Source organism: Lissotriton vulgaris, chromosome 7 (genome assembly GCF_964263255.1).
Source record: "Lissotriton vulgaris chromosome 7, aLisVul1.2, whole genome shotgun sequence".
Lineage (NCBI taxonomy): Eukaryota > Metazoa > Chordata > Amphibia > Caudata > Salamandridae > Lissotriton > Lissotriton vulgaris.
This window is the reverse complement of record NC_141695.1, coordinates 1,759,483,336-1,759,509,524: the sequence shown is the minus strand read 5'-3', so window position 1 is coordinate 1,759,509,524 and position 26,189 is coordinate 1,759,483,336. Positions and strand designations below refer to the sequence as shown.

At 47.8% G+C, this 26,189-nt stretch overlaps 1 protein-coding gene across 4 annotated transcripts in view; it reads right to left on the bottom strand.

Moving 5' to 3' along the window:
• The window catches only part of LOC147706602 (poliovirus receptor-like), a 785,245-nt gene that overhangs the window by 194,993 nt on the left and 564,063 nt on the right, over positions 1-26,189 (bottom strand). For all 4 annotated transcript variants that reach the window (XM_086933091.1, XM_086933089.1, XM_086933090.1 and 1 more), the window contains exon 3: positions 7,249-7,584. In XM_086933091.1, the coding sequence (XP_086789217.1) occupies positions 7,249-7,584 (336 nt within the window). The remainder of the gene's footprint in view (positions 1-7,248; positions 7,585-26,189) is intronic.

The window sequence follows — 26,189 nt, the reverse complement described above, 5'->3', positions numbered from 1 at the left end:
CAGGTCCCCCAGCGCCAGGAAGCCGCTTGGCAGCAGTGCGCTTTATTAAATATTGTTTTCATTCATTCATTCATTCATCGCAGTTGCGTTACAGACAGACACATTAATTTTGTTAGACATGGGAGATTCAGTGATTTGCCCAGAATCACAGGATTTTGAGCGTCCCTGCTGAGACCCGAACCCGGTTTTCCAGCTTCGAGGTCGACTGCTGTAGTCGTTAGGCCACTTCCTCTCCACTTGGTGTGGGCGGATTGGGAACATGTGCGGGATGGCTGATAGCTCTGACAGCTCTTGTTCGCCCAGGTGCCCCAACCACCCCATAACCCATCCGATCCTTGCGAGTGATGGCTGTGCTCAGGTTCACACAGCAGGTCTGTGGCAGAGCCGCAACAGTGTTTCAGTTGTTTTGCCCCCATGTTCTCTCCATTGCACCGCTCTGGATTCTCTGCTAGGAGTTTGTTAACGCAGATTTGTTTTCCATTTGACGTGGCTGTTACCAGGGCAGGTCTGTTTATTTTAAGGGGACTGTTCGGGCCCGATTCACAGAACTAACTTAAGACAAAATCCTAAATTTACTACTTTTGGTATTCACAGAAGTTAGGATTTTTTCTTAAGACAGACTTAAGACAGACTTAATACAAAATCCTAACTTAAGTCTGTCTTAAGTCTGCCTTAAGTTTGTCTTAAGACAAACTTAAGACAAAATCGTAACTTCTGTGAATACCAAAAGTAGTAAGTTTCGGATTTGTATTGTAATATGTACAAATCACTATGGTCAAATATTTGTATTGTTTGTATACTCAAGTATACATTCTAATCCTTCAGTAACTTCATACCTAGATTTAAAGCAGGCTCTGCCCCGTATTCATTTTGAATCTGTTTTAGGATGTCTGGTATTAACGCCATAGACGGAACACCATGTGTTTTACTGTAGATTGCAGTGAAGTCTGTACCCCAAGTGTTGCAGTCTTCCAAGTGTGGTGTGATCCCAATTGGAAAACAGAGTGTTAAAATCCTGTGTTTTTCATGAGGTGTACTATCAGGAAATACTGCCATGAGTAATCTTTTGAACTATCCTGAATGGAATTTGTTCCCTTTTTGCTGGCAATTTACCAATGACTGATTGTATAGTCTGTGGTGTAATTGTATTTGTGTTTCCCTGGTGAGGGGTGTGTTATGGAATCCTTATAGGAGGTTGGACTGTTAAAGTCCGCATGACATATTGAACCAATTGTCTATGTATTTTGATTAGTTGCTTCAGTTGAACTAATAGTTCCGCATCTGACATTTCTTCAATGTCAGGATGTGGTGTATAGCTGGCTAGTACCGGCCATGTTGCTCCTGGTCTACCTAGTGGACCGAGCCTGGTAATGTCATTTTGATGTTGTAGGGCGCCTTTAAACCAGAGCTGATGCTCTTGGTAAGTTAGTGGAATTTCAATGTTAAGGGCAAAGTGATTTGTACCTATATATGTACCTATATAAGGGCATGCATCGGAAATGTTACACTAGGGTTCTAAAACACTACATAACATAACATTAGACACTCTGAAAGCTGTTGGCTTAGAAAAACACAAAGAGTTTAGGTGTAGATTCCGACCCTATGATCGACGTTCCTCTCAAAAGAGGGTTCAAATCCCTCACTAGAACACACAAAATCAGGGCCAACAATCCAGGTCACATTACCAACAAAGAAGACCTGGACGAGGGAGAGGAACTACGAAACAGCAACCTAACGCTCCTAAACAATCAGCAAAACAATGAGGGATGGATTCCTCCATGCCCATTGACCAATCCATTGGGAGGAAGTGTTATCTTACATCTGGAGGAGTGGGAGAAGTTAACAAAGGACAAGTGGGTTTTGAATATTGTGCAGAATGGTTATCTGCTCAGGTTCAAATCCCCACCACCAGCAATTCCTCCTCAACAAAGCCCTCTTCAAAGACACCACTTGTTACAAGCAGAAGTAAAGGTTCTCCTCCAAAAACATGCCATAGAAAAGGTCCCTATTCCACAAAGAAAGCAGGGGATTTATTCTCACTATTTTCTGGTTCAGAAAAGAGGCCTAGCAGAGAATACAGACCAATACTCGACTTAAGACTGCTAAACAAGTACATTCGCAAAGAAATTTTTTGCATGTTGGCTTACCTTAAATATTCCCTCAACTTCATCAGATAGATTGGATGTGTGCAATAGACTTGCAGGACGCATACTTTCATATTCCAGTGTCTATAAAACCTCAAAAATGTCTATGATTCCAAGTGTCTGCCCAACACTTTCAGTTCAAAGTTCTCCCGTTCAGGCTCAAATCAGCCCCGAACGATTTCCAAGTGCATTGCATTGTTGGCAGCTTTTCTTCGCAAGCAACAGATATTCATATACCCCTATCTGGAAGACTGGCTTCTGAAGAGCTCGTCACCTACTCTGCTTCAGAGTAATCTCTCGTACTGTCTGCAGCTACTAAACAGATTGGGCATTCATGTAAACTACAAGAAATCAGTCTTCAACCCTTCTCAGAAGATCCACTTTCTGAGTGCCTTACTATATACCGCAGAAGCTAGCGAGTGTCCTTTGGAAGAGAGGTTATCCTCAATTCAAGAGAAATGCTGCAATCTTCTTCTCACGCAGTATCCCACAGTCAGGCAAGTGTCATCACTGCTGGGATCAATGGTATCATGCATCTTCATCGTACCAAATGCCAGACTGAACGTACGTCCATTGTAGCAATCTCTGCAAGACCACTGGATGCAAGTGTCAGGGCGCTGGGAAGATCAGCTGCTTCTCTCCCAATAGGCCAAGGATTCCATCAAATGGTGGATGATGGGATCCAATCTGATGAAAGGAGTTCCTTTTCACCTGGACCCTCCTGCACAAACGATTGTCACAGATGCTTCACTCCAGGGATGGGGTGCTCACATGGGGGTTCTTCAAGTATAAGGCCTGTGGTCAGAGGCAGAACAAAAGTACCATATCAATCTCTTAGAGTTGAGAGCAGTGCACATGGCTCTCAAATCATTGTACCAGTCACTTCAATCTCAGTACCTTCTGATCCAAACGGACAACACGACCACCATGCATTACTTAAACAAACAGGGAGATACTCGATCAACACCTCTTTCTCTAGAGTCCCAAAGCATCTGGGAGTGGCTTCTTGCAAGAGGCTTGAACATTCTGGCAATGCATCTCCCGGGGACTCTCAATGTCCAGGCGGACGCCTTGAGTAGAGAATACGTTGAAGCTCACGACTGGTCGCTCAACAAAGAAGTCATTCAACGCATCTTTTAAAACTGGGGAACACCAGACATCGACCTGTTTGCAGACGCGGTAAACGCAAAATGCCCCATGTTCGCATCCAGGTTTCCCCAACCAGTATCTCTGGTCAATTCCCTTTTGATAACTTGGTCTCAGACATTACTGTATGCCTTTCCGCCAATTCAGTTGATTCCTACAGTGTTCAACAAATTTTACAGGACCACGTCCAGGATGATTTTGATAGCTCCAGAATGGCCACATCAGTGGTGGTATCCGGATCTCCTTCAGCTATCGGAAGCCCCACACAGGAGGTTACCATGCCATCCAGATCTACTATCCAAGAACGAAGGGAAGGTATTCCACCCAAATCTATCATCCCTACGGTTGATGGCATGGCTCCTGAAGTCCTTCAATACGGATACCTAGACTTACCTCCAGAATGTATAAACATTCTTAAAGAGGTTAAGAGGCCTTCCAGTAGACAGTCCTTTGATTGTAAGTGGAAAAGGTTTTATTTATGGGTCACAAACAAATGACATGATCCCGTCCGGGGTCAGGAACAGGTGCTTTTACCATATTTACTTCATTTGGCCAAATCTGGTTTTAAATTTTCCTCTATTAATGTGCATCTTGAAGCTATTACAACATATAGAAAATCACCTAATCAAATTTTCTTCTTCAAAATCCCTGTGGTCAAAGATTTTCTCGAGGGATTAAGAAAGGTTTACTCTCTAGTAAGAGCTCCATCACCACCTTGGGAGCTCAACATTGTATTAATGAAATCAATGGGTGCTCCTTTCTAACCTATTCATAGAGCTTCTTTACAACATTTGACATGGAAAGCTGCGTTTCTCGTAGCAATCACCTCTGCTCACAGAGTAAGTGAGATCCTATCACTATTCTGTAAAGAGCCCTATACTGTTTTTCATGCAAACAGAGTGGTTTTAAGAATGCATCTGAGTTTCTTACCCAAAGTGGTCCTGCATATCCATATTAACCAAACAATCACTCTCCTCACTTTCTTTCCAAATCCTTCAAATACCCCGGAAAGGTCCCTCAACTCTTTGGATCTTAACAAGGGGACCAATTCACAAAACTAACTTAAGACAAAATCCTAAACTTACTACCATTTTGGTATTCACAGAAGGCACTTACTCATTTTGGTATTCATAGACGACACTTACTCATTTTGGTATTCACAGAAGTTAGGAGTCCTAACTTTAGGACTCCTAAATGCCTTCTTTGAATACCGAAAGTCTTAAAGTTAAGATTTTTCTCAGTTTAGGAGTCGTAAAGTTAGGACTCCTAAATGCCTTCTGTGAATACCGAATGTTTTAAAATTAGGATTTTTCTCACTTTAGGAGTAGGAAAGTTAAGACTCCTAACTTTAGGACTCCTAAATGACTTCTGTGAATACCGAAAGTCTTAAAAATTAGATTTTTCTCAGTTTAGGAGTAGTAAAGTTAGGACTCCTAACTTTAGGACTCCTAAATGCCTTCTGTGAATATCGAAAGTCTTACAGTTAGGATTTTTCTCACTTTAGGACTAGTAAAGTTAGGACTCCTAACTTTAGGACTCCTAAATGCCTTCTGTGAATACCGAAAGTCTTAAAGTTAGGATTTGTCTCAGTTTAGGAGTAGTAAAGTTAGGACTCCTAACTTTAGGACTCCTAAATGACTTCTGTGAATACCGAAAGTCTTAAAGTTAGAATTTCTTTCAGTTTAGGGGTAGTAAAGTTAGGACTCCTAACTTTAGGACTCCTAAATGCCTTCTGTGAATACCGAACGTCTTAAAGTTAGGATTTTTCTCAGTTTAGGAGTAGTAAAGTTAGGACTCCTAACTTTACGACTCCTAAATGCCTTCTGTGAATACCGAAAGTCTTAAAGTTAGAATTCTTTTCAGTTCAGGGGTAGTAAAGTTAGGACCTAACTTTAGGAGTCCTAAACTGAGAAAAATCCTAACTTTAAGACTTTCGGTAGTCACAGAAGGTATTTAGGAGTCCTAAAGTTAGGACTCCAAACTTCTGTGAATACCGAAATGAGTAAGTGACTTCTTTGAATACCAAAATGAGTAAGTGCCTTCTGTGAATACCAAAATGGTAGTAAGTTTAGGATTTTGTCTTAAATTAGTTCTGTGAATCGGGCCCAAGGTTCTGAAGGTTTACTTAGACAAAACAAAAAGTTTGAGGAAAACGGACTGACTGTTTGTAAACTATGGGTCCATAAATACTGGTTCTGCCGCTTCGAAAAGGTCTATCTCTAGGAGGCAGTGGCGTAATGAAAGTTGAAGGCCCCCCCTGCAAGGTACACAGAAGGGCCCCAGCTCCGGATTTAATCTGGAGCTATCAGGCCCCAGTCAGTACAGTGCTGAGGGGGGCCCCTTGCAGCTTGTGGCCCCTTGCAGCTCGTGGCCCACCGCACCGCGGGGGCTATAGTATTTTGTATATCCTTGTCCTATCAATTGTCCAACAGAGTCCTTCCTGGCAAGCCTAAGGCCATTCCACCAGGGGAAAAGCCTCTACCACAGCTCTTCTTAGAAACATTGCTATGGCAGAGGATTGTAAAGCGGCCACATGGCACTCAGTGCATACTTCACACGCCATTACTGTTTGGACTCTGATACACAGGCGGATGCCTGATTCTGGCAAGCCTTACTCAGAAATCTGTTTGGATAATTACTTGTTAGATGCAATGTTAAAAATGATTGTGTCTGTTTGCTCATCAGCAAGGAAGTGGGTATGGACTTGCTACTCTATTCAGTGCTTATGACTATTGATGAGTATCCCCTGGAAGAGAAGGTTAAGTTACTTACCTGTAATCCTAGTTCTCTTCCAGGGGTATACTCATCAAAGTCATAAGCAACACTCTGGCCTCCGCGGATGAGCATTAACAGTATGGTAATGTGTTATTTGCTTCTCATATCCTGGTTACTACATGTTAGTACACCGTACAAAAAGAACTGACCTAACTGTCCCCTGTGGTGCATGCTGGGAGCAGGGGGCTCCTTGAGGTCTTAAACGCACGGTGTCCAGGTTCTCTGAAGCCTTAAAGGCAAGGTGCCAGTTTGTTGTTATACGGTGATGATTATTCATTTATGCAGCCTAAGAACAAATTGCCTGCAATTACCTGTTTTTCTTTACGAAAATAAAGGGTGGATGTGGAACATTACTGCTGTATATAAGTATTTCTTATAGTAGAAATCCATGTAATGTTGGCATTTCAGTCTATTGAACCTATTATAGGCTGCATATTTATATGTGTATACATGTATGTATGTATGTTTTGGAAGTACTACGTACTTATGGTTCTAAACTTACACATATATATGTCTTTTTGTATATGCTCCGGGGTCCCGCACATGGGCAGTGATAATTCAGTGCTTATGACTTTGATGATTATATCCCTGGAAGAGAACTAGGATTACAGTTAAGTATCTTATTCTTATGCACCAAATCACAAAACCAAAGGCAAGACCTATTGGCTTTGCCAGTGCTTGTTTTTTAATTATAATACATTTCGTAAGCGCTGTGCAGGTGAAACCTGAAAAAAGGGAACATTCTTTGAAGTAATGCAAGTAAATAAACTAGCAAACACTTTATGCTACTTAAAAAAAGAAAGCAGGGATATTGAAATAGCCCGCATTATGTGAGTGCTGGAGGCTCTGCATTCTAAGGTCGGAGCTAATCAAACCTAACCCCGCACCCCACGGTCCCAGGAGACTACTGATGTAGTTCCTGCATCACTACTGCACATATGCTACTGGTAACTCATGCAACCGTTAAGGCTGTTCCAGACTCCAGAAGAACCCATGTCACTGATGCATAGAATGACGTCATGCAAGAGGGTCCTGTAGCAGGCCAATGATCAAATGGAACAGTTCACACCGTCCTGTTATGTTACAGAAAGTGCATAGATAAAGACATTAAAATGCAACATATAGTCCCCCCTCCCAGAGGGAGATGAAACGTCAACTCCAAGGGCAGAGGTCGAGCACTTACCGTAGACCCTCATCTCTCTGGTGGCTTGTACCGAGGCTGCACCATTCGGTTGCACATTCACGGTGTAATTTCCGGTGTCGTTCATCAGGATGTCTCTGATCACCAAATATCCGTCTGGGCCACAAGTCTCCCGCCCCGTGTACTGGGGGCCATTGAACTGTGATGGTGGTGACACGAAGCAAGTGCAGATCGCCTGTGGAGGGGTCAGTGCTGTCCCTCTGTACCAGGCAGACGTCAGCACATTCACGGTGACCGGGGCAGTGAGGGTGGCCGTCTGTCCCACTCGGGCATCAATCACTTCTGCAGCCGCCCTCTGAGTCCAGACACTGAGACAGACTGAAAGAAAGAGCAAGAGGGGAAACCAGGGTTAAAAGCTAGAACAGTCAACCACAGGCATTGGTCTTGCATGTAACACCAACAGGAAAGGAGCCTGTTTCTTGCAGTGATCATGATTCCTGCAGAGGGTGCGATTTATAGTGGGAGAGGCCATGGGAGTAGGAGGGGGATAGGGAGAGGATAGCCCTGAATATTTAGTGGTTAATTACCTCCAAAGGGTTGGGAGTATTGCAGTGGAAGTCCAACCAAAAGGCCTCCAGACCCCTATATGAAGTAGTAAGAGGGATCAGACTGTTGATTTTCAAGCACCTATGTTAAAAACAGGCATTTGCAATGCAATAGGTTTCGCATTTGCCTGAGTTTGAGCAATTGGCATTGTAAATGGCTATCACTTTTATTTATGTTTTGTTTTTAAAACATAAATAAAAGGAATCGTCATTTACAATGCCAATAGCTTAAACTCACGTAAATGCGAGAGCTATTGCATTGCAAATGCTCTATTACTTACCGGTAATCTTCATTACTCTGGGTCCCGTTGTCCTCGTCCCATTCATTACTAAGTGGAGATGACCATCTCCCGACAGAACAAAAACAAGAGGAATATTGGGATCCTAATACTGCCCCTCCATCCGGGAGTACATAAGCAGTACTAACCCAGCATCCCACCTGTACAACCAAGCCCAGACAGGAAGATGGCCACCCGGAGGGAGGGAGGGAGGGGCGTATGAAAGGGACGAGGACAACGAAACCCGGAGTAATGAAGATTACCGGTAAGTAATAGAGCATTACCCCCAGGTCCCTTATGTCCTCGTCCTATTCATTACTAAGTGGAGAATGCCAAAGCAGAAAACCGGCCTTCCGAACCCACAAGCACACTCAGGAAACCACAACGAAGCAGCAACCCAAGGGAGCACCGAGAAGGAGGGAAAGGAAGACCGCAGGAAACAACCGGCCCGCAACCCAGAACAGGACAGCAGAGACAAGGACCGGAGACAAACAGAAGGCCAGGGCTCCAAAAAAAGGAGGCTGCCAACCCAAGAAACTGTAGAAAGGGTAACCGGAACCAGGACCCAAAGGACACGCCAAAACAACCCACCGGACAAGGCTGCCAAGCCCAGAATCAGCAGGAAGGCCCACAGGACCCGGCAGATCCACAAGGAAACCGAGACATCACCTAAGAACGCCAAAGAAAGAAACGGTCAACAGAGCGCAGGCACAAGCACCCAGACCAAAAAGGAAGGAGAAGCGCAGGCCAAAAACCGGCCCATCTCATAAACCAAAAGACTCGGCCCCAAAGAGACCAGAGGAGGAAACCCGGCCGAGGAGGCCCAGGAAGCAACAAGAACCCAGGAGCCGAACAGGAGCAAGAATCCAGACCAAATCGAAAGAGAGGGAAGGGGAAAGAACCCCAAAACCCCAGAAGGCCAAAAAACCTCACAGGGAAGGAGGCCACCAACCAAACCAGGAAGGCCACCAAACCCAGAACAGCACGGGCAGAGGAGGCCAACCCAAAGACCACCGCACAGAGACGCCACCAGAAACCAGCCGAAAGCCGACCAAGCAAGGAGAGGCCAACAAGACTGGAAACCAACAACAAAGAAGCCCAACAAGGGCGGGCACAGAGCCACCGGCCACAACCCCCAGAAAACCCCAACCCCAAAAGGGAGGGAATACAAGGCAGGAGCGGAGCACAGAGCAACCGGGAAACCCCAGCAGCCCCCAAACCAGGCACAGAGGGCAGCACAAAAAGAAGGAGCCCATACAGCATAGGACCGCCCAGGAACCCCACACCTAGGCCAGGCAAGCAGCAAGGGCAGGAGCAGCGGAAAAAAGAAAGACCCAGGGTGAACAGCACTCAGACCACAACCACAAGGCCAGAACCCAGCAACACAGGTGAGGAGCCAAGCAAACAGCAAAAATCAGGGCAACAACAACAAACGCCAAAGGAACCAGGAAGCCAGGACCAGAGCCAAGCAACCCGACCATGCAGGAGGAACTGCAGGTCCAACAAACCCCAGAAGGAGCCCACGCAGCGCCCACACCAAAGCAAAGGGCAGGAGGGACCGGGAACCACCAACCCAACACAGCCAGACCACACAGAAGGCCAAAGCGGAAGCAGGAGGAAGCAGAAAAGACAGAGGGCCAAGCAACAGGAAAACCCCAGACAACCCGCAACCAGGAGGGAGGGACCCACAGAAGCAAGACCACAAGAGAACCGCACCCCAATCAGAGAGTGAGGGGGGAGATGTGGCACCCAAACAGGCCCACACCGGGAACAAATCCTGGGGAAGCAAGGGAGGAAGAAGCGAGCCAGGACACCAGAACCAAGAAGAACCACGAAACATCCGGCAAAACACTCCCAGAGCAGGCCAAAAATGACAGCACAGCCAGAAACCCAAGAGGCACAGCCCAAGGCCACCCCAAACCAGCAAGAAGCCGGCAGACCCGGAGCCACTGGACCCCACACAGGCCCAGGACACAGGGGAAACAAGCCCGGGAAGAGAACCGCCAGCCTGAGAAATACCATATCCCTGTAAATATTGTTTTGACATGTTTTGTTGTTGTGTGCACTGGATGCAGGATTGCGTCCCACTGTAAATTTGTGTGCTATGAAATCCCTTTTTATATTGTATATTGATTAATAAACAGGGTCCGGCTGGACACCTTTATCATTATAGCGCAGATTGTGGCCTATAATCATTCTAAGTCCCTACAGAAAATTGTCAAGGACCTCTGTTGCTTTATAAACTAATACCCCTGGTCCTTGCTTACCTAGCGGGTTCCCTTGTTCGCTAAAAACAGTAAGGAAAGAAGAGCAGGCACCGAACTACACCAACAAGTAAAACCTCCACCAGGCACCCCCAGGAGGACCCAGCCAGGAACAAACCAGGCAGGCACCACGGCAGAACCAGGAGGGGCGGCCAGGAAACACCAGAAGCAAGCCAAAGGCAAGCACAGGGAGAGCCAGCACAGAAGCAGCCAGACCCCAGAAGCAACCCAAGCAGACAGAAGGCCCCGGGACAAACACCCGAAGCCCCAGGCCGGAGCAAAGGGAAGCCTACAGCACCAGGGAAACCCAGCAGAACTGCAGAGAACAGACGAGAACAGGTGCAGGCAGGGTGGAACAGAACAGAACAGCCGCACCCACGGCAGCACAAGCCACCCAAGCGCAGGCAGAGGGGACAGAGCCCACCAGAAAGCCCCCGGCATGACACCGCCAAGCAGCCACGAGAGGAACCAGGCGCAGCCCAAGGGACAGGAGAAACAGGGCCAGGAAACAGGAGCCCCAAATGCCGTCCAACCACACAGAAGCCAGGAAGCAGAGGCGAAGAACCAGGACAGACAAGCGGGAGTCAGGACACTGGAAGCTGTATTCTCTGCGAGGAGGATGACAGCATCTGGTCAGTGCGTCTGGCAGGGAACTCGAACTAGAACTCTTTCCGAACTTGCCATGGCGAGCCGATAAATCTGAACGAGCCTTGGTTTGCCATGGTAAGCAAAGGTATATTTATACCTGGAAGATGGCTAGGAATGCTAGCATTGACGTAAAGTCGGGCAAAGAAACACGTCGTTAATGAACCCCTGAGGAATAGGTGTTAATGCATAATAAATGAGTTCTTGGAGAAATCAATAATCCAAGCAGGGAAAGTCCCAATGGCTTAAGGGTCAGATTTCTAAGAACTCGTTGTGACGTGGGATAGACGGATGTAGGTGACCATGCCTGCATTTGGTTCGCATGGCTAATGCCTAAATAAGAACTGGAATTCTATGCCTAAATAAGGGCAACAGGAGTTATGCCTATATAAGGGCATGATTTTGTGAAACCTATATATGGGTATCTAAATCACAACACAACACTATCTCGTGCTTTCTGTTCTCCATGTGGTGTAATCGCAGAGCTATTTTAAAGAAGATCTCATAGGTCTGCCTAGTTTATTATTATCCATCATGTAAATTGGGCCCTGTTCTCTCTCTTTTGAAATGAATGAAATCAACTGATGAGCTTCATGTTTATCATTATTTTAATTAACAAGTGTTTCATAAATCGTTGTTTTTAAGTTGTCTAATTTTAAATAGGTTGTTTGCAAAATATCTTGTTTTTTTTATTGCATTGATCTCTGTTCCACCTGAGTTCTGTTTACGCATTTTAGAATGTATGGTTCAAATTTTAAGCAATAAACTTTACGCTGCTGAAGCTTTGCACGTGCACTTTTCCTTTTTCAGGAACTGTAAGTCAAGTTAGTGATTCCACTGAATCACATAGGATTTCTGTAATGTTTACCCCCTTGCCTAGACATCACTAATGCATTTTATTGAAATTGCCTTTTTAAATATCGTAATTGACACCATGCTGTTCGGAGGTTTTGCACATGCATCTTTTAAAGAGATCACATTTGAGCTAAGACGATCTTTTGCTAACCCTACCCTACCATTTATGCACATGCACTTTATTAATCTCTATCCTGCAGTTCATGTAAATGCCACATGTTGTGTGTACAGTGTACAAGCATTTTACATCTTCTACAATTGTGGTAAGGCTAGTGAGAAGGGGAATTGATCTCGCCAACTAAAAAAACAGACAGGAAATGTATTCCAATTAAAGCACTAGCTGGTCTCACATAGCCCAAAGGATATTATCTGTGAGTTGAATGCAATGTATTGTATTTTTACTTGTGCTTTTAAGGCCTTACAGGCTGAAATAAATATTTATAAAGTATGTAAAAGTAAAAGAAACAATTGATGGACAGAATGCTGGGCAATGCAAACATTCACCCTCAGTCACAAGGATCTGGGTTTAATCCATCATTCATTTGCTTACCACACCACCCCAGTTTGGACCCAGCAATATGCAAATCTGTCTTGACCCTGTTCCCTATGGGAACAGTCCAGCCCGAACTGCCAAGCCAGATCCTCCCTGGACCAGAAACAAGCATCCTGGGACCGGTTTCAGGGCATCACCCTTCACCAGCCAGGCTAGCTTGAATCCAGTGGTGGAGGCTACGTTCAAGTTCCATCCCTACAACCCAAGATCCAGACAATTCCAGAGTGGGTAGCTCCAACTACCCAAACTCAAGTCAGGACCTCCATTGGATTGACTGGGTACTACAGGATGACTGTGAAGGGATTTGGGTCCATCGTGGACCCTCTCACAGAATTGACCTCCAAGAAAGTGCCAAAGAAAGTGAACTGGACAGTGAGCTGTCAAAAGGCTTTTGACACTCTTGAGAAAAGAATGAGCGCATCATCCATTCTAAAAGCTCCATATTATACAAAACAATTCATAGTGCAGGCATACGCCTCTGAACATGGTAGGAGTGGTCCTATCCCAAACCAATGCTGATGGCCAAGACAAACCTGTTGCTTTAATTAGAAGGAGGTAGCTCACCAGAGAGCAGCACCCTCTGTAACTTCTTAGTAAATAGTACCCCTGGTACAGAGGGTCTGAGGTGCTAAAGAGGGTCCCTAAGGGCAGCAGCATAAATTGTGCCACTCTAAGGGATATCTCACCAAGCACATGCAAGGCTGCCGTTGTAGACTGCGTGTCGAGGTGCAGCCAAACTGAAAACACAACATGACACACAGCCCGGTGTGCCATGTCTCCTTACACTGCATATAATATTTGTATAGCAGCAGGCCTTTCAGCCCAAAGGCAGGATGCCGAACATTACATGTGAGAGCAGATCAGCATGAGAAGATATACCCCTATGTTTGACTGACTGACCCCTATTTTGGTCAGTCCTATTGCTGGCACCGCAAGTGGACACCTAAGCCATTTTAAAACATATGCGGACACTGGTGAAAACGAGTTCCCCAGCTACATGATAGCTTCACTGAAGAAAGTGATATTTGGCATCAAACATCTTGTTTTGATAAACCCACACTGATTCCAGTGTAGGATTTATCAATATATGCACCCAGAGGTCAACTTAGCAATCACACCAGAGGCTGGTAGGTCTTCAGGGTCCTCCTCTGACTGGTCTCTGCCAGCCTGCCACCTGAGACACTGTGCTGACCTCCTAGGGTATGAGCCATAACCCAAAACAAAAGCCTGTCCGGGAACAGGGTGTAACACTCCCTCCCACAGAATTACCTGCTGAATAGCCTCCCTAGAGCGGCAAGCTTTAAACAGCTGCTGCCTTTGGAATGCGATCTGGCTCCCCTCAAAGGAGAGAAAGCCAACCCTCCTTTATCCAGAGTCCCTTGGCACCTAGACAGGTGGGAAAATTAGTTAGTTAGGTAGATGGGCCACTTTCAGACTAGTACCACCCCTAAGGTTGGCTACACTGATGTGAACACGACTTTTCAGAAGTAGCCATCTCTGTGATGGCATAATTAGTAATTCTGGGGCAGAGTTATGCCCACTTGCCACAGGAAGTGGACGTATAGGGGGCGTAGTGGCCCCCCAGGTCAGTAGCCCATAGGCTACCACCCTCCTCTCGGCCTAATGCTCCTAAATTGAGTATTTTTGGTAGTCCTTGGCATCAGAAAATCAGATCCTGATGAACTGAAGAAAGAAGACATACGAGAAGAGTCGCACAGCAAGAACAGAAGTCTCAGCAACTGACTTAGCACCAACCCTGCCGGCCTGCCTGCTGACTTTGTCTACTGCACCAAAAGTCGCCTTGTCCTGCATGTTCTGAGTCCCTAAAGCCCTGGAGACCTGCCAGCCTTTGTCCAGGTACCAAGACCTCCTGAGGGACAGCTGTTCTGTCCCCTGCATCCTGAAGACAGCAAAAGAAGTACCAATAGGACTCCGGCCCTGCCAAAACCGCTGCCGCCAAGCACCCGAACCCCCCAGTTCATGTCAAAGTGGGTCAACCGTGTCAGCAGGGTCCCCAAAGGCAAGAGGTATTGAGTCCACTGTAGAGTGACCCCTCGTGAACTCCCGGACATTGCATACAGCTTCTGTAGGCATGTCCCCTTAAATGCGAGTGTTGCTGGATGGAGAAACCCAACACCCATAATAGCCTCTGCACCCGGACGAGGAGAAAAGGACCAATGGTGTCCCCACATCCCCCAACATCACAAGAACCAAAGCCACTAGTTTATTTCACCAGTCTGGTCCCTTGGTCCGTTCCAACATCCTCTTTTTACTGCATTCTTCTCTATTGAATAACATTGAGCACCCAACGCTGTTTAGCACCTCTGCACATGGCCTAGTGCCGATGGGGGTGTACTGTTGGTGCTGCCTTGGACCTTGCCCACCACTCTGGTGTCAGAGTGCTGTACAATATAACAAGTAGCATTCATCTATACAAGGAGCAAAATATAGAATCATGGGGTGGAGCCAGAATGCTAAACAAAGGGGGGAAAAAATTACAACGTGAAAATATAATACAAGGAGACATTGTGAAAACACCAGCAATTAAACCAAATTAGCAGGCATAGTCACCTCAGATAGATTATTCAGTAGTCTCATTTTTACTTAGTTTTTGAAAAGAACGAATTATCCTGATTTCTGAAGAAAGTTCTCTTGTCAGAATTATTTTTGTGACATTTTTGGTGTTTCAGCAGTAGGGAACATTTACTGTGAGAAGCTCTGTTCCTTCCAGATAGAACCAGTTTCTGAGCCAGGTAGCTAGGAGTCTTGTGGTGGATGGCTTTGTACATCATTAATGCTATTTTTAGTTGGATACTAGTTTCGTAGGGTAGCCAGTTCAGAGAGTGGGTATCCGGGGTAATGTGATAATTTTTCTTTATGCCTGTGATGAGCTGTTGAGCCACATTGAAGGGAGCCCTCAGCAGTGCTAGGTGTATTTCCAGTAGGCCAACAAGAGTAGCATTCCCATGGTCATGTTTGGAAGTCACAAGAGCCTGAGCCGCCATCTTGAGATCTGCCTTGGGCAAGACAGGCTTAGTTTTCTTAAAGCCTGGAGATGAAAATTGACCCCTTTGGTTGTGGAGCTGATGTGATTCTGCATGTAGAGGTTGTTGTCTTGTGTTATTCCTAGGGATTTTGCTGAATCAACTATATGTGGAGTAGAGTTCATGGCAGTGAGTAGTGGGAGCCAATCTTTGATGTTCGAGGTGGGGTTGGGTGGTGAGGATAGGAATTCAGTTTTGAGGGCGTTAAGTTTAAGGTGGTTAACACCGAACCAGTGCTGAGTTTTGATCAAGAAGTTATTGAGAGAGCTGATGTCATTAGGGGAGATATTCTTCATGTACACTTGTGTATCATCAGTGTACATATGGTCGGAGATGTTGGAGCGTTTGAAGATTTCAGTCAGGGGTTCCATGTAAAGAGTAAACAGGGTGGGCGAAAGTGAAGAACCTTGGGGAATGGCGATAGTGACCGGCGTCTGATCATATAAGTCATGATTGATTAGAACTCATTGAGATCTATTTTGTAGGAATAAGCAGAACCATACTAAGACAGTACCAGAGAGACCCATTCTAAGTTCTAAGAGGTTCAGGAGTTTTTCATGTTTGACCGTGTCAATTGTTGCTGATCGATCAAGGAAGATTAAAAGACAGGATTCAGTGTGATCGAGAAAGCGTAAAGCACTGGTGGCAATGTGGGCCATGGACGTTTCAGTACAGTGACATGGTCTGAAACCAGATTGGCAGTGGTTGAGAAGTTGGTGCTGGTCAATGTGATTGTAGAGTTATTGATCAACACATTTCCAGGAGCTTGGCTGAGGTTGTGATGCTCGAAATGGGGCTAAAATTGTTGGGATCAGAGAAGTACACATCTGGCTTTTTAGGATAGTTGTGACTTGGCCACTATGAAGACAGCCATGCATGGTGCCTTGCATAAGAGATGCGTTGCTAATTCTGGTCCCTAGGGGTATCAGGAGGTGTGAAGTTTCCTTGGGGAATTGGAGGGAGAGGGTTATTGAAGTGATTGGAAAGTTTAGTGGAGGACAGTAGTTTTGAGATGTCAGAGTCCTCCAATGTCTGCAAGATGGACTTCAAAGCATTATTTTTAGGTTTAAATAGAAGGTTGCTAGGACAAATTTCCTGTAAGGTGGAGGTGCATTGTGACGGGGCTTCAGACGGTAAGCAAATCACAGCATTGCGGAGCTCATTGTTAATTGATTCATTTTTTCAAAAAAGGAGGAGGAAAATGTTTTAAAAAAAGGTAGGGTTGTAGTTTCAGACATGGGGGATTTACATTTCCCATTAGTTTGTTGTTTCCCCAGTCTTCTGAGACATGATACAAACATGGAATAAGCACAGAAATTAGTTTGTCACACAAGATATCATGCAAACATGGAAAATACACAGAAATGATAATGGTGCACAGAGACATGATGCAAACATGGATTAAGAACAGATATGATAATGGTTGTAGGAAACTGGCTCTTTGATTTGATAGATCGATAACCTGATGTACTGTGTAAAGAGTCCAGGTGTTCCCTTATGAGTGGGCAGGGGCTTGCTCTAGCAATCCCACGGTGCTCTATTAGGGGTAGTGTGGTCGAGCAGCCTTTGGCTTAACCAAGAGGAGGGCAAGACATTTGCAAAATACACACAACAGTCAGTAAATGATACAAACAACTCAAGAAGGAGATCCACATCAATTTATAAAAACAATTTAGTATCTTTATATATGTTTAGGCATCAGAGGAAAATGGTTCAGCATAAACCCAGTGACTGTTCAACAGGCTAGGTGATAGGATAGCCAAGCGGTGCCGGTATCAGGCCCACGGAGAAAGCTTCGGATCCGACCAGCAAATGCAGCACAAAAGTAAAGTTTGAAATCTGGGAGCTTAAAATCCCCTTGTTTGTAAGGTATTTCGGGATACCGAAGAGCCCTCCGGGAGCGTCTGTATCCCCATATAAAGCTACCTGTAGCACTGTCAAAGCACTTAAAGAAAGACAAAGGAACCCGCAGGGGTATTGAGCGATATGGATATAAATATTTGGGGAGAATATTCATTTTAACTATATTGCATCTTTCATATATACTGAGAAAGAGCCGATGCCAACTACGAAATTTCGCCAAGACTGATTTAAAAAGTGGCTCATAATTAAAAGTAACCACATCATCTACTTGACTACTAACACAAAGTCCCAAGTAGGTAGCTGTTCTTATAACCTCTAATGATACAGGCACAGTTTCAGGTTGAAAATTTACAATTGTCTGGTTCTCAGTCAGGTTTAGTTTGTAGCTGGAAAAAGAGCGGAAGAACTGTGCCTCTCGTGTAATTTCAACTAGAGCATCGACTGAATTAGAAGAAAAGATGACAATGTCATCTGCATATGCAGTCAGTTTTTATTCTAGGTCACTGAGACATACTGGAGAAATCCTTATTTTGTGCAACAAATGCTTTAAAAAAGGCTCAATATAAAGGGCAAACCGTAAAGGGGATAGGGGACAGCCCTGCCGTCTACCCCTTTGAACTGCTAAGTGGGATGAGGAAAGACTGTTCAGCTTAACTGCTGCCACCGGGTTCTTATACAGTTTCTGCCCAGCAGAGATAAACCTAAGACCGAGGCCAAATGATGACAGAGTGAGCCATAGTGCTTCCCAGGCAGCTCAATCGAATGCCTTTTCGGCGTCAAGCATAACCATTCCTATTTGTGGATTTAGTTTACCAGAAATGTCAAAGGCGGCAATATCTGTGTTAATTTGAGCCGCAGAGTCTCTGCCTGGGATAAAGCCATGCTGTTGCTCTGAGACTAACTGATGAATAAAAGGAACCAGACGCGATGCCAAGATTTTGGATTTTTTTTAGCATCAGCATGGATCAGTGATATAGGGTAGTAATAGCCCCTGTCCTCTACTGGCTTCCCCTTCTTAGGGAATACCACAATGTTAGTGATACTCCAAGATGCTGTGGCCTCAACCTGTTAATGATGTTAATGAGTAATTGAGTGAAGACAGGTGTCAAGATGTCCTTGAAGATTTTGTTGAATTCAAGCAGAATAGTGTCTTCACCGACCGCCTTGCCTGAGGGTAAAGAACTAATCACATCCTGACCTTACCCAGTTCTATGTCCTTTTGGAATAATGTGGACTACAAAGGGTCGAGACTTGGTAATGCAATCTTCTGTATATAATCTAGAGCAGTATGTTTATTAAAAGGAGCTGACGCACCATATAAATTGGCGCAAAATAGTTTAAACTGTTCAACTATATCCACTGGTCGAGTATAAGACAGACCGTCTACCCCTTTTATAAATCTAATGTTAGATTTGGCCCTCTGATCAGCGATCTGAGTAGTCAGCAAGCGGACAACCCTCTCCCCGAACTCATATTGCAAAGTTTTAAACTTACGATAGCTGGTGGCGACTTTATTCAATTAGCCCTCTATTACGCTTAGCTCTTACTTCTAAGAGCCGAAGGTCTATTGATTTTTCCGCTGCATCCCTTACTCTTGCGTGTTGTCGTTCCAAATCTAAATAGACCCTATGATCCTGCTCTGCATCCCGAGTTACACGCCGGTTCTGTGTTAAGATATACTGGAAAGTGGCCCCCCTAACATAAGCCTTCATACAGCCTCACACCGTTGAAGTAGAAGCAGTGCCCCTGTCACTGTTATTTTCGAAGTACTCCCTAAGTGTTCTTCGAATATATGCCTGAAACTGTAAGTTGCTGCGTAGATGTCTAAGAAATGAGAAAGCCCTGAGAGGTTCTCTATCCCCCAGCTGAGTCAGCAGAGTTGACATAACTGGATTGTGATCAGATATAATTTTTGGGCAAAACCTCGATGAGCCAGTTGTATCAAGGGCTTTCCTGTTCGCAAACGGGACGAGTTTACGAACGGGAAAACGCCTTTTGAGATGTATCATCCCAAATGGCCATCGCAAAATAAGGAATAGCAAATTTTGTGATTCCCGGAATCGCAAATTGCGACAATCAGCCTCTTCGATATCAGTTGCCCCCCACATGTATCAAGGATGACATAGAGTACAGCTTCTCACTCTGGCCCCAGTACGGCCACTCTCTTGGTCAGTACGGGCCCTAATCTGAGCCGAAGCAAAGGCTCACGCCGCCAGAAGGAATGAGTGGCCGAGAGGGTGTCCCTCTGAGCCCGCACTCTGCCTAGGTAGTGATCCACGTTACCTGGGGGCGCGACTCCAGCCTCCTCTCCTTATTCAGTGAACTGGGCCTTCCGTGCAGAACTTTCCTAATGGGACTCAGCGGCTCAGCCTGGCAGCTCAGCTCCTCTAGGACTGCTGGTCCGGGCCGCAACTGCTAGGAATGTCTCAGGCTGCCACAGGGCACATGTACCCCACGCCTCTGTGATTACGTTACTCTGGGTGCCCGTTCGCCACAATACCCTCAGGTTCTCCTCTGGCATGAAGCCACACACACAATGCTGATGGAACTTCACGTCGACTCTGAGTGCATGTTCACCAGGCGCTCCTTCCCGCGGAGTCAGTTGGCATGAAGACACGCACACCGTGCTGCAGAGACTCACTTTTTTCCGTTGCACACGATGATCTGCCGATCACCTCCAAAGTCCCAGGTTGCACCAAAGCACGCACACTGCTTCACTGAGACTTACTCCAACACCGCTGCCCCGATACCTAGGCGCTCTTCACCAATGCCATCAGCTGCACCACAACACGCTCACTGTGTCCGAGCCTCACTTCTCCTTCCGTGCTCGATGATCAGGCGCTCTTCACCCGCGCCTCCGGTGCACCCCAACATGCACCGTGCACGTCCGAGACTCACTCCACTTCCGATGCACACATTTACCAGGTGCTCCTCACCAGCACCTGCGGTGCACCACAACACGCTTCCTGCGCATCCGAGTCTCACTTTACCTCTGATGCACACGCTGACCAAGCGCTTCTCACCAATGCCAGGGCTGCACCACGACACGCACCCGGCGCATCCGAGACTCACTTCTCCTCGGTGTGTCCAAGATCACAGGCTACACGTTCCAAGGGTCTCAAGCTGCTACAACACACGCCCACCTCGTCGCTTGAAACGTCTCCAGAAACTTTTATGTTCCTGTGTTTCAAAATAGGGAGCCAGCTCACCTCAGGCTCTTGGGGTAACAAGACAAAGCACAAAGCACAATCGTCTTCAAGCAGGGTGACCCAGCGCACAAAATCACAGTCCCAACAGCCTCTTCCTTGGTTAAAACAGCAAACTGCAAACTAGCCCTAGATCACAAAGCAAGGGTCGGTCCTTCCCAGCAGTCTCTTCAGTTGTGCCTTCATTAGCAGAGGTGCCTCTTGACCAGGAAATGGGTCCAAGTCTTTTCAGTCTCAATCCATTTCTATTCCAACGTTCAGGGGTCTCAGCTCTCATAGTTATAGCCATGAATGTCTTTGAAGTTTGTTGTGCTCAGGGGTCCCTGACCCCTGCCTAAATCAGTTCTGGGTGTCTCCCTCCCAGTGTCACCTTTCTCCCTTTGATACTGGTGGTCTGGATCCTTAATCACTCAGCAGGAGATGGGTCAATTGTTTTATAGCAGCAACCCAGGCCTCTTCACCTCCCGGGGTTCTCCTCCCCCTACTCCCCAGATGCTGGTCACCTTGGTGCCATCTCAACCCTTCCCTGGGTCAAGACCTCCCCCAGCTCCTCTCACCCCTAAGATCCAGACAGTCAATCCACATTCAGCAGAGACACACAGAAATGCTTAATGCACAAAGTGAATATAAGCTTTGTAAAGCGCAAATTTAGCCCAGAGGCATCAAGGCACTGCAGAGAGAGATCAGAATCAGAGATCTCCATAGTAAACAGGGCTTACAGATTAGGAAAGGTCTTACGAAATGAGGAGTGTATTTCTAAAGTGGAAATTGAGGAAGGAAGGGAGTTCCAAAGGATAGCTGCTTTCAACTAAATGGCCCTCCCCCATCTAGCTATCCTAATCCTGGGAACTGTTACCCGGTTCTTGCTGGCAGATCTCAGCTCCTTGCCGGGGAGATATCTCCGAAACATTTTTTTAATGCCTTCTGACCCCGTATTGTGGAAGGCCTTGTGAACCAGGGATAGGGCTTTAAACACAATTCTCCTCCCCAAAGGGAGCCAGTGCAGACTTCTGATGGTGGCTGAAACAGAGTGAGTTTAGGAAGGCCCATCACCAACCTAGCAGCAGCATTCTGCACAAGTTGAAGTCGGTGTAAGAGCCCCTTATTTATCCCTACATAAAGGGCATTGCAGTAGTCTAATCTAGACAACACAAGGGCCAGCACGGCCTGTTTCCGCGAGGGTAGGGAGAGAAATCGGAAGATCTTCCTGAGGATCCATAACATCCTGAAACAGGTAGAGACTGTTCTATTTATTTGTGGGCCCAGGGAAAGGGAAGAGTCAACAATGATGCCTAGATTTTTGGCACTAAGGCCAGGGCAAGGACGGGATCCTCCCGCCTCCCAGATGATCCTCCCTCCCAGCTCCCCTTAAAACTGGCGACAGCGCGCGGTGAGGAGAGCAACCCTTGACCTTGCCAGGTAGGTTGCTCCCCCCCGCTGCAGCTGCACCAGCCCTTGTGCCTCGCACCCTCGTTCCTGCTGCCCATCCCTGGGTGCTGTTTTTTTCCCTTGCCCCCCCTGCCTACTTTCCTGCCGCTGCTGCCCCTGCGGCCCGCGCCCATTCGCTAAACCCCTGCCTCCCGCCTCCCAGCTGCTCCTCCCTCCCAGCTCCCCTTAAAACTGGTGACAGTGTGCGGTGAGGAGAGCGACCCTTGACCTTGCCAGGTAGGTCGCTCCCCCGCTGCAGCTGCACCAGCCCTTGTGCTTCAAACCCCTGTTCCTGCTGCCCATTCCTGGGTGCCGTTTTTTCCCTCGCCCCCCCTGCCTGCTTTCCTGCCGCTGCTGCCCCTGCGCCCCACCCCCCTCGCCCATTTGCTAAACCCCTGCCTCCCGCCTACGAGCTGCTCCTCCCTCCCAGCTCCCCTTATAATGGCGGGAACTGCGCGGACACGCCTCTGACGTGCCTAAGGCAAACCCATCTGTGCCCGTCCGTGCCTGGACCGTGCCCAGTGCCAGAACCCTCGGACCCTGCGAACGCCACAACACCAGACTCCACTACGACGCCAGCAGCCTCCACGCACTCAACGCCGGCCAAAACCACACCTGCATCCAGGCCGCCCCGAAATGGACCCACGGACCCTTCTCCTGCCGCCCCTGCAGCTTCACCTGCGACAAAGCCACCAAACCTCCAATGACTGGACCCAACCACGTCCGCTACATACTCCTCAACACCCGCTCCGCACGTAAACACGCCGTCGAGCTCTGGGATCTGCTCAACACCTCCGCCCCAGATGTGGTCTTCCTGGCGAGACCTGGTGGAACGATTTCTCGGCGCCCGACATCACCATAGAAATCAAGATCACCCGCAGGGATCGCGGAAACGGAACCGGAGGAGGAATAGCATTCGTCCACAAGTCCACCCTTAAGGTTGCCACCCATGCAGATGACACCCTCAACGCCGCCGAACACCTGCACTGCAGGATCCACACCGACCCCAACACCACCCTCAGAGATACACTCATCTACAGACCCCCGGATCCCGGGCTCAGGTCAGCGACTTCATCGCTGACCTCGCCAGCACCCATGCACTCGCCTCCACGGACTGCATCCTCCTCGGGGACATGAACTTCCACCTCGAGAACAACGACGCCGACTCCCCCACCCTGATCGACAACCTTGCCAACCTCGGTCTCAGACAACTCGTCACCGCACCCACTCACGCCGCCGGCCACACGCTGGACTCTGTTTTCTCCACAGGCACCCATGTCGCCTTCAACCACACCACCAAACTCCACTGGACCGACCACCGCTGCATCCATTTCACCTTCAAGAAACCAACCAGGCACCACCGCACTTAACAGCTGCCTCACAGCAGCTGGGGCAAAGTCACTGAAGAACGGCTGATCACCACCCTTGCCCAGAACCCACCCACCGACCCCACCAACCCAGACACCGGAGCCCGCAACCTCAGACAGTGGATCGACAACTGCGCCAAAACACCCTCGCCCCGCTCAAGAAACCCTCCAACAACAACGTCAGTGTTAGACCTGGCACCTTGGCGTGAGTCTCCCTTCCACTTTTTGCTGATGTGCCTCCGATGTTTTGCTGGTTTTCCGATACTCAGGGCACTGCGCCACGGCTGATCCGTGCCGCAGTGCAAGTGCTCCCTACTGTAAATTGTACATACGATTGGTATCCATGATTGGTGCATTGGATTTACTGTTAGTCCCTAGTAAAGTGCACGAGAGAGTGCCGGGGCTTGTAGATGCCAATACTGCTGGTGGGCCTGCAGCGCTGGTTGCGCCACCCACCGAAGCAGCCGTAAAGATGTGTCTGGGAACTGCGACCGCAGAACCCGCGTGCGGTCTCGTACTGTCACGCTAGCTGGGCAAGTGTCCCCACTTGCCAGCACCGACCCTTCCCTTGACTACATATTAGTCACCCCTATGGTAGGCCTGCGGGCAGGGTGCGTTGTAGGTGCAAGGTAGGACAAGCCCTGATGTGCGTGGCATGTCCTAGTAGTGACTTACAACGAAGACCGTATTTCACTACTGAAGGCTACCTGCTCCATTAGGCCAGACTGAGCTGCGAGGGTTATTACACCCTATAATCCCCGCAGGCTCAAGGAGCATGGTAGTGAGTCATGTTTAGTATGCCTGAACTCAGGATAATGAGATATTTCTTGTAGTCAAGTTTATTTCAGTATCCTGGGTTTGCAAATGCTACTTTTAGAAAGTTAGCATTTGCTTGCTTTAACCATTTCAGCAGCCTCTGCTGGTATGTGTATCTGACTGTCTGGGATATGTGAGTGACAGGGCTGGGGGGATGACAGGTGGTGAATGCGCAGATTACACCTTAGTGGGAGGTAGGAGTGCCTCTTGACTCGAACTGTCACTGTGCTCGACCACCACAATGCTGGCTCCACCCTCCTGGGGAGCGGCGGATGACTCTGCCGGCACCTGGCCCAGGAAGGGCGAAGCCCCCATCAACAAGGTACTCTGGCCACCCCTGTCCGGACAATGCTGGCTCCACCTCCTGTGGGGCGTCTGATGCGCCTGCCCCTCACACTGAAAGCAGAAGCCGGAGTACAACCGCTGGGGTACTCCAGAACTGAGAGTGGCTATGCAAAGGCCCCCCTGGCCTGCGAGAACAAAAGAATTGGCCTATAAAAGAAGGAGCCCTGCTCCTTGAAAATTAGATCCGGTTTGGGCCACAGAAAGACTCTGCCCTACGAGAAGGACCGTGAGAGACAAGGAAGGGTGCTGACTCTTGCCTGTGTCTGGTGCCTTGCTGCTGAAGGAGAGGAAGACAAAAAGACTACGAAAAGACTTTTGTGCTACTTGTGCCAAACTCTGCAAAAGAGATCTCCAAGGGCTTGCAACTGAACTTGCCCCCTGACCAGCGTCCCAGGACCAGTGGACGCTACCCCCTTGGAAGAAAGCGACTGCGGGTGCTGACCATCGCCGCGGCACTGACGGAGGAATCTCCTCTAAGGCATCAACGACCTCCCGACCACCGTGACCGGGGCCCAAAGCAACAGCGGAAGCAAAGTAAGGACCAGCCGCCGCTGGCCCGAACACCGTGACCGCAACTGCACCGGGAGCCCGAGAGCAAAGCAAAGGAGGACCCGTCCGGTCCGAGCTCTCGAGGTGACTGCACAACGAGCAGCCACTCACCTGCAAAGACGGACAATTGCCCTACGAGAATCCGCAAGGTCGGTAAGCCTGCCCGACAACCCAGCTGTGAGCCCACAGCTGCACTGACATTTGGCTGGGTACATCCTGCACTTGGGGACCGTACTGCCACTTGTCACCACCGCACAGCCGCCGCCTCCAGGGTCGGAGCGGACGACGAGGAAGGGACCCTGCCGCCACAGAACACCGCTGCCCCGGACGACCAGTGACCTGCTCGGCCGAAGAGCCGCAACGATCAGCGACCCCGGGAAGGCAACGCGACGTGGGACAGATCCCTTGGAAGCCGCCGGCTCCACAAGAACTTTGAGTAACACCGGCCTACGGGCCTCGAGAGAACTGCAATAAGAACTGTGGTAACCCGAATTAAGTAACTTGCAACCGTCTTCATAAAGTTATTGACTGTATTCCCAATCCTGCTTAAAATCTATATAAAGATATATATTTTCACAGAATACAGTCTGGTCTCGTTGTGTGGTGGGTTGGTTGTAAAGGTGTACTGTTGCAAGTGTTTAACCCTATGCGCCCCAAAGATTAGCCTACGACTGCTTAAGCCACACTACCTAGAGGGTGAGCAGAGGTTGTCTGGAAGGTACCCTCAGCCCTGACGAGGAAGAGAGAGTCCCTGCTTGTCGCTAGTGTTGCACTGCGCCAACTAGAGCCTCCCCCTTCCTACATTGGTGGCAGCGGTGGGATTTCGAATTTACACTTGCGATAGTTATACCTGAGCTTCTGACCACTACACAAGGATTACGGTACAGTTACTAAACCACAGACGTTGCTTCTTGAATTTTGCTAAAAGAAGATTCCGAGTGCAGAAACCATGCCGGGCACAAAGAGCCTGGATGGAGCGGAGTCCACGACCTCCGAGGTGTTGGAGATAGAGTGGGATGCCGCAAAGCTGGACAAATACTCAAAGATGGAGCTGAAGTTTTTCTGTAGGAAACTAAAAGTTCCGCACACTGGTTGCAAAAACAAGCCGGAGCTCTACAAGGCCCTGAAAGCCTGGGTGGAGTCCAGAAAGACCCCGGAAGAACAA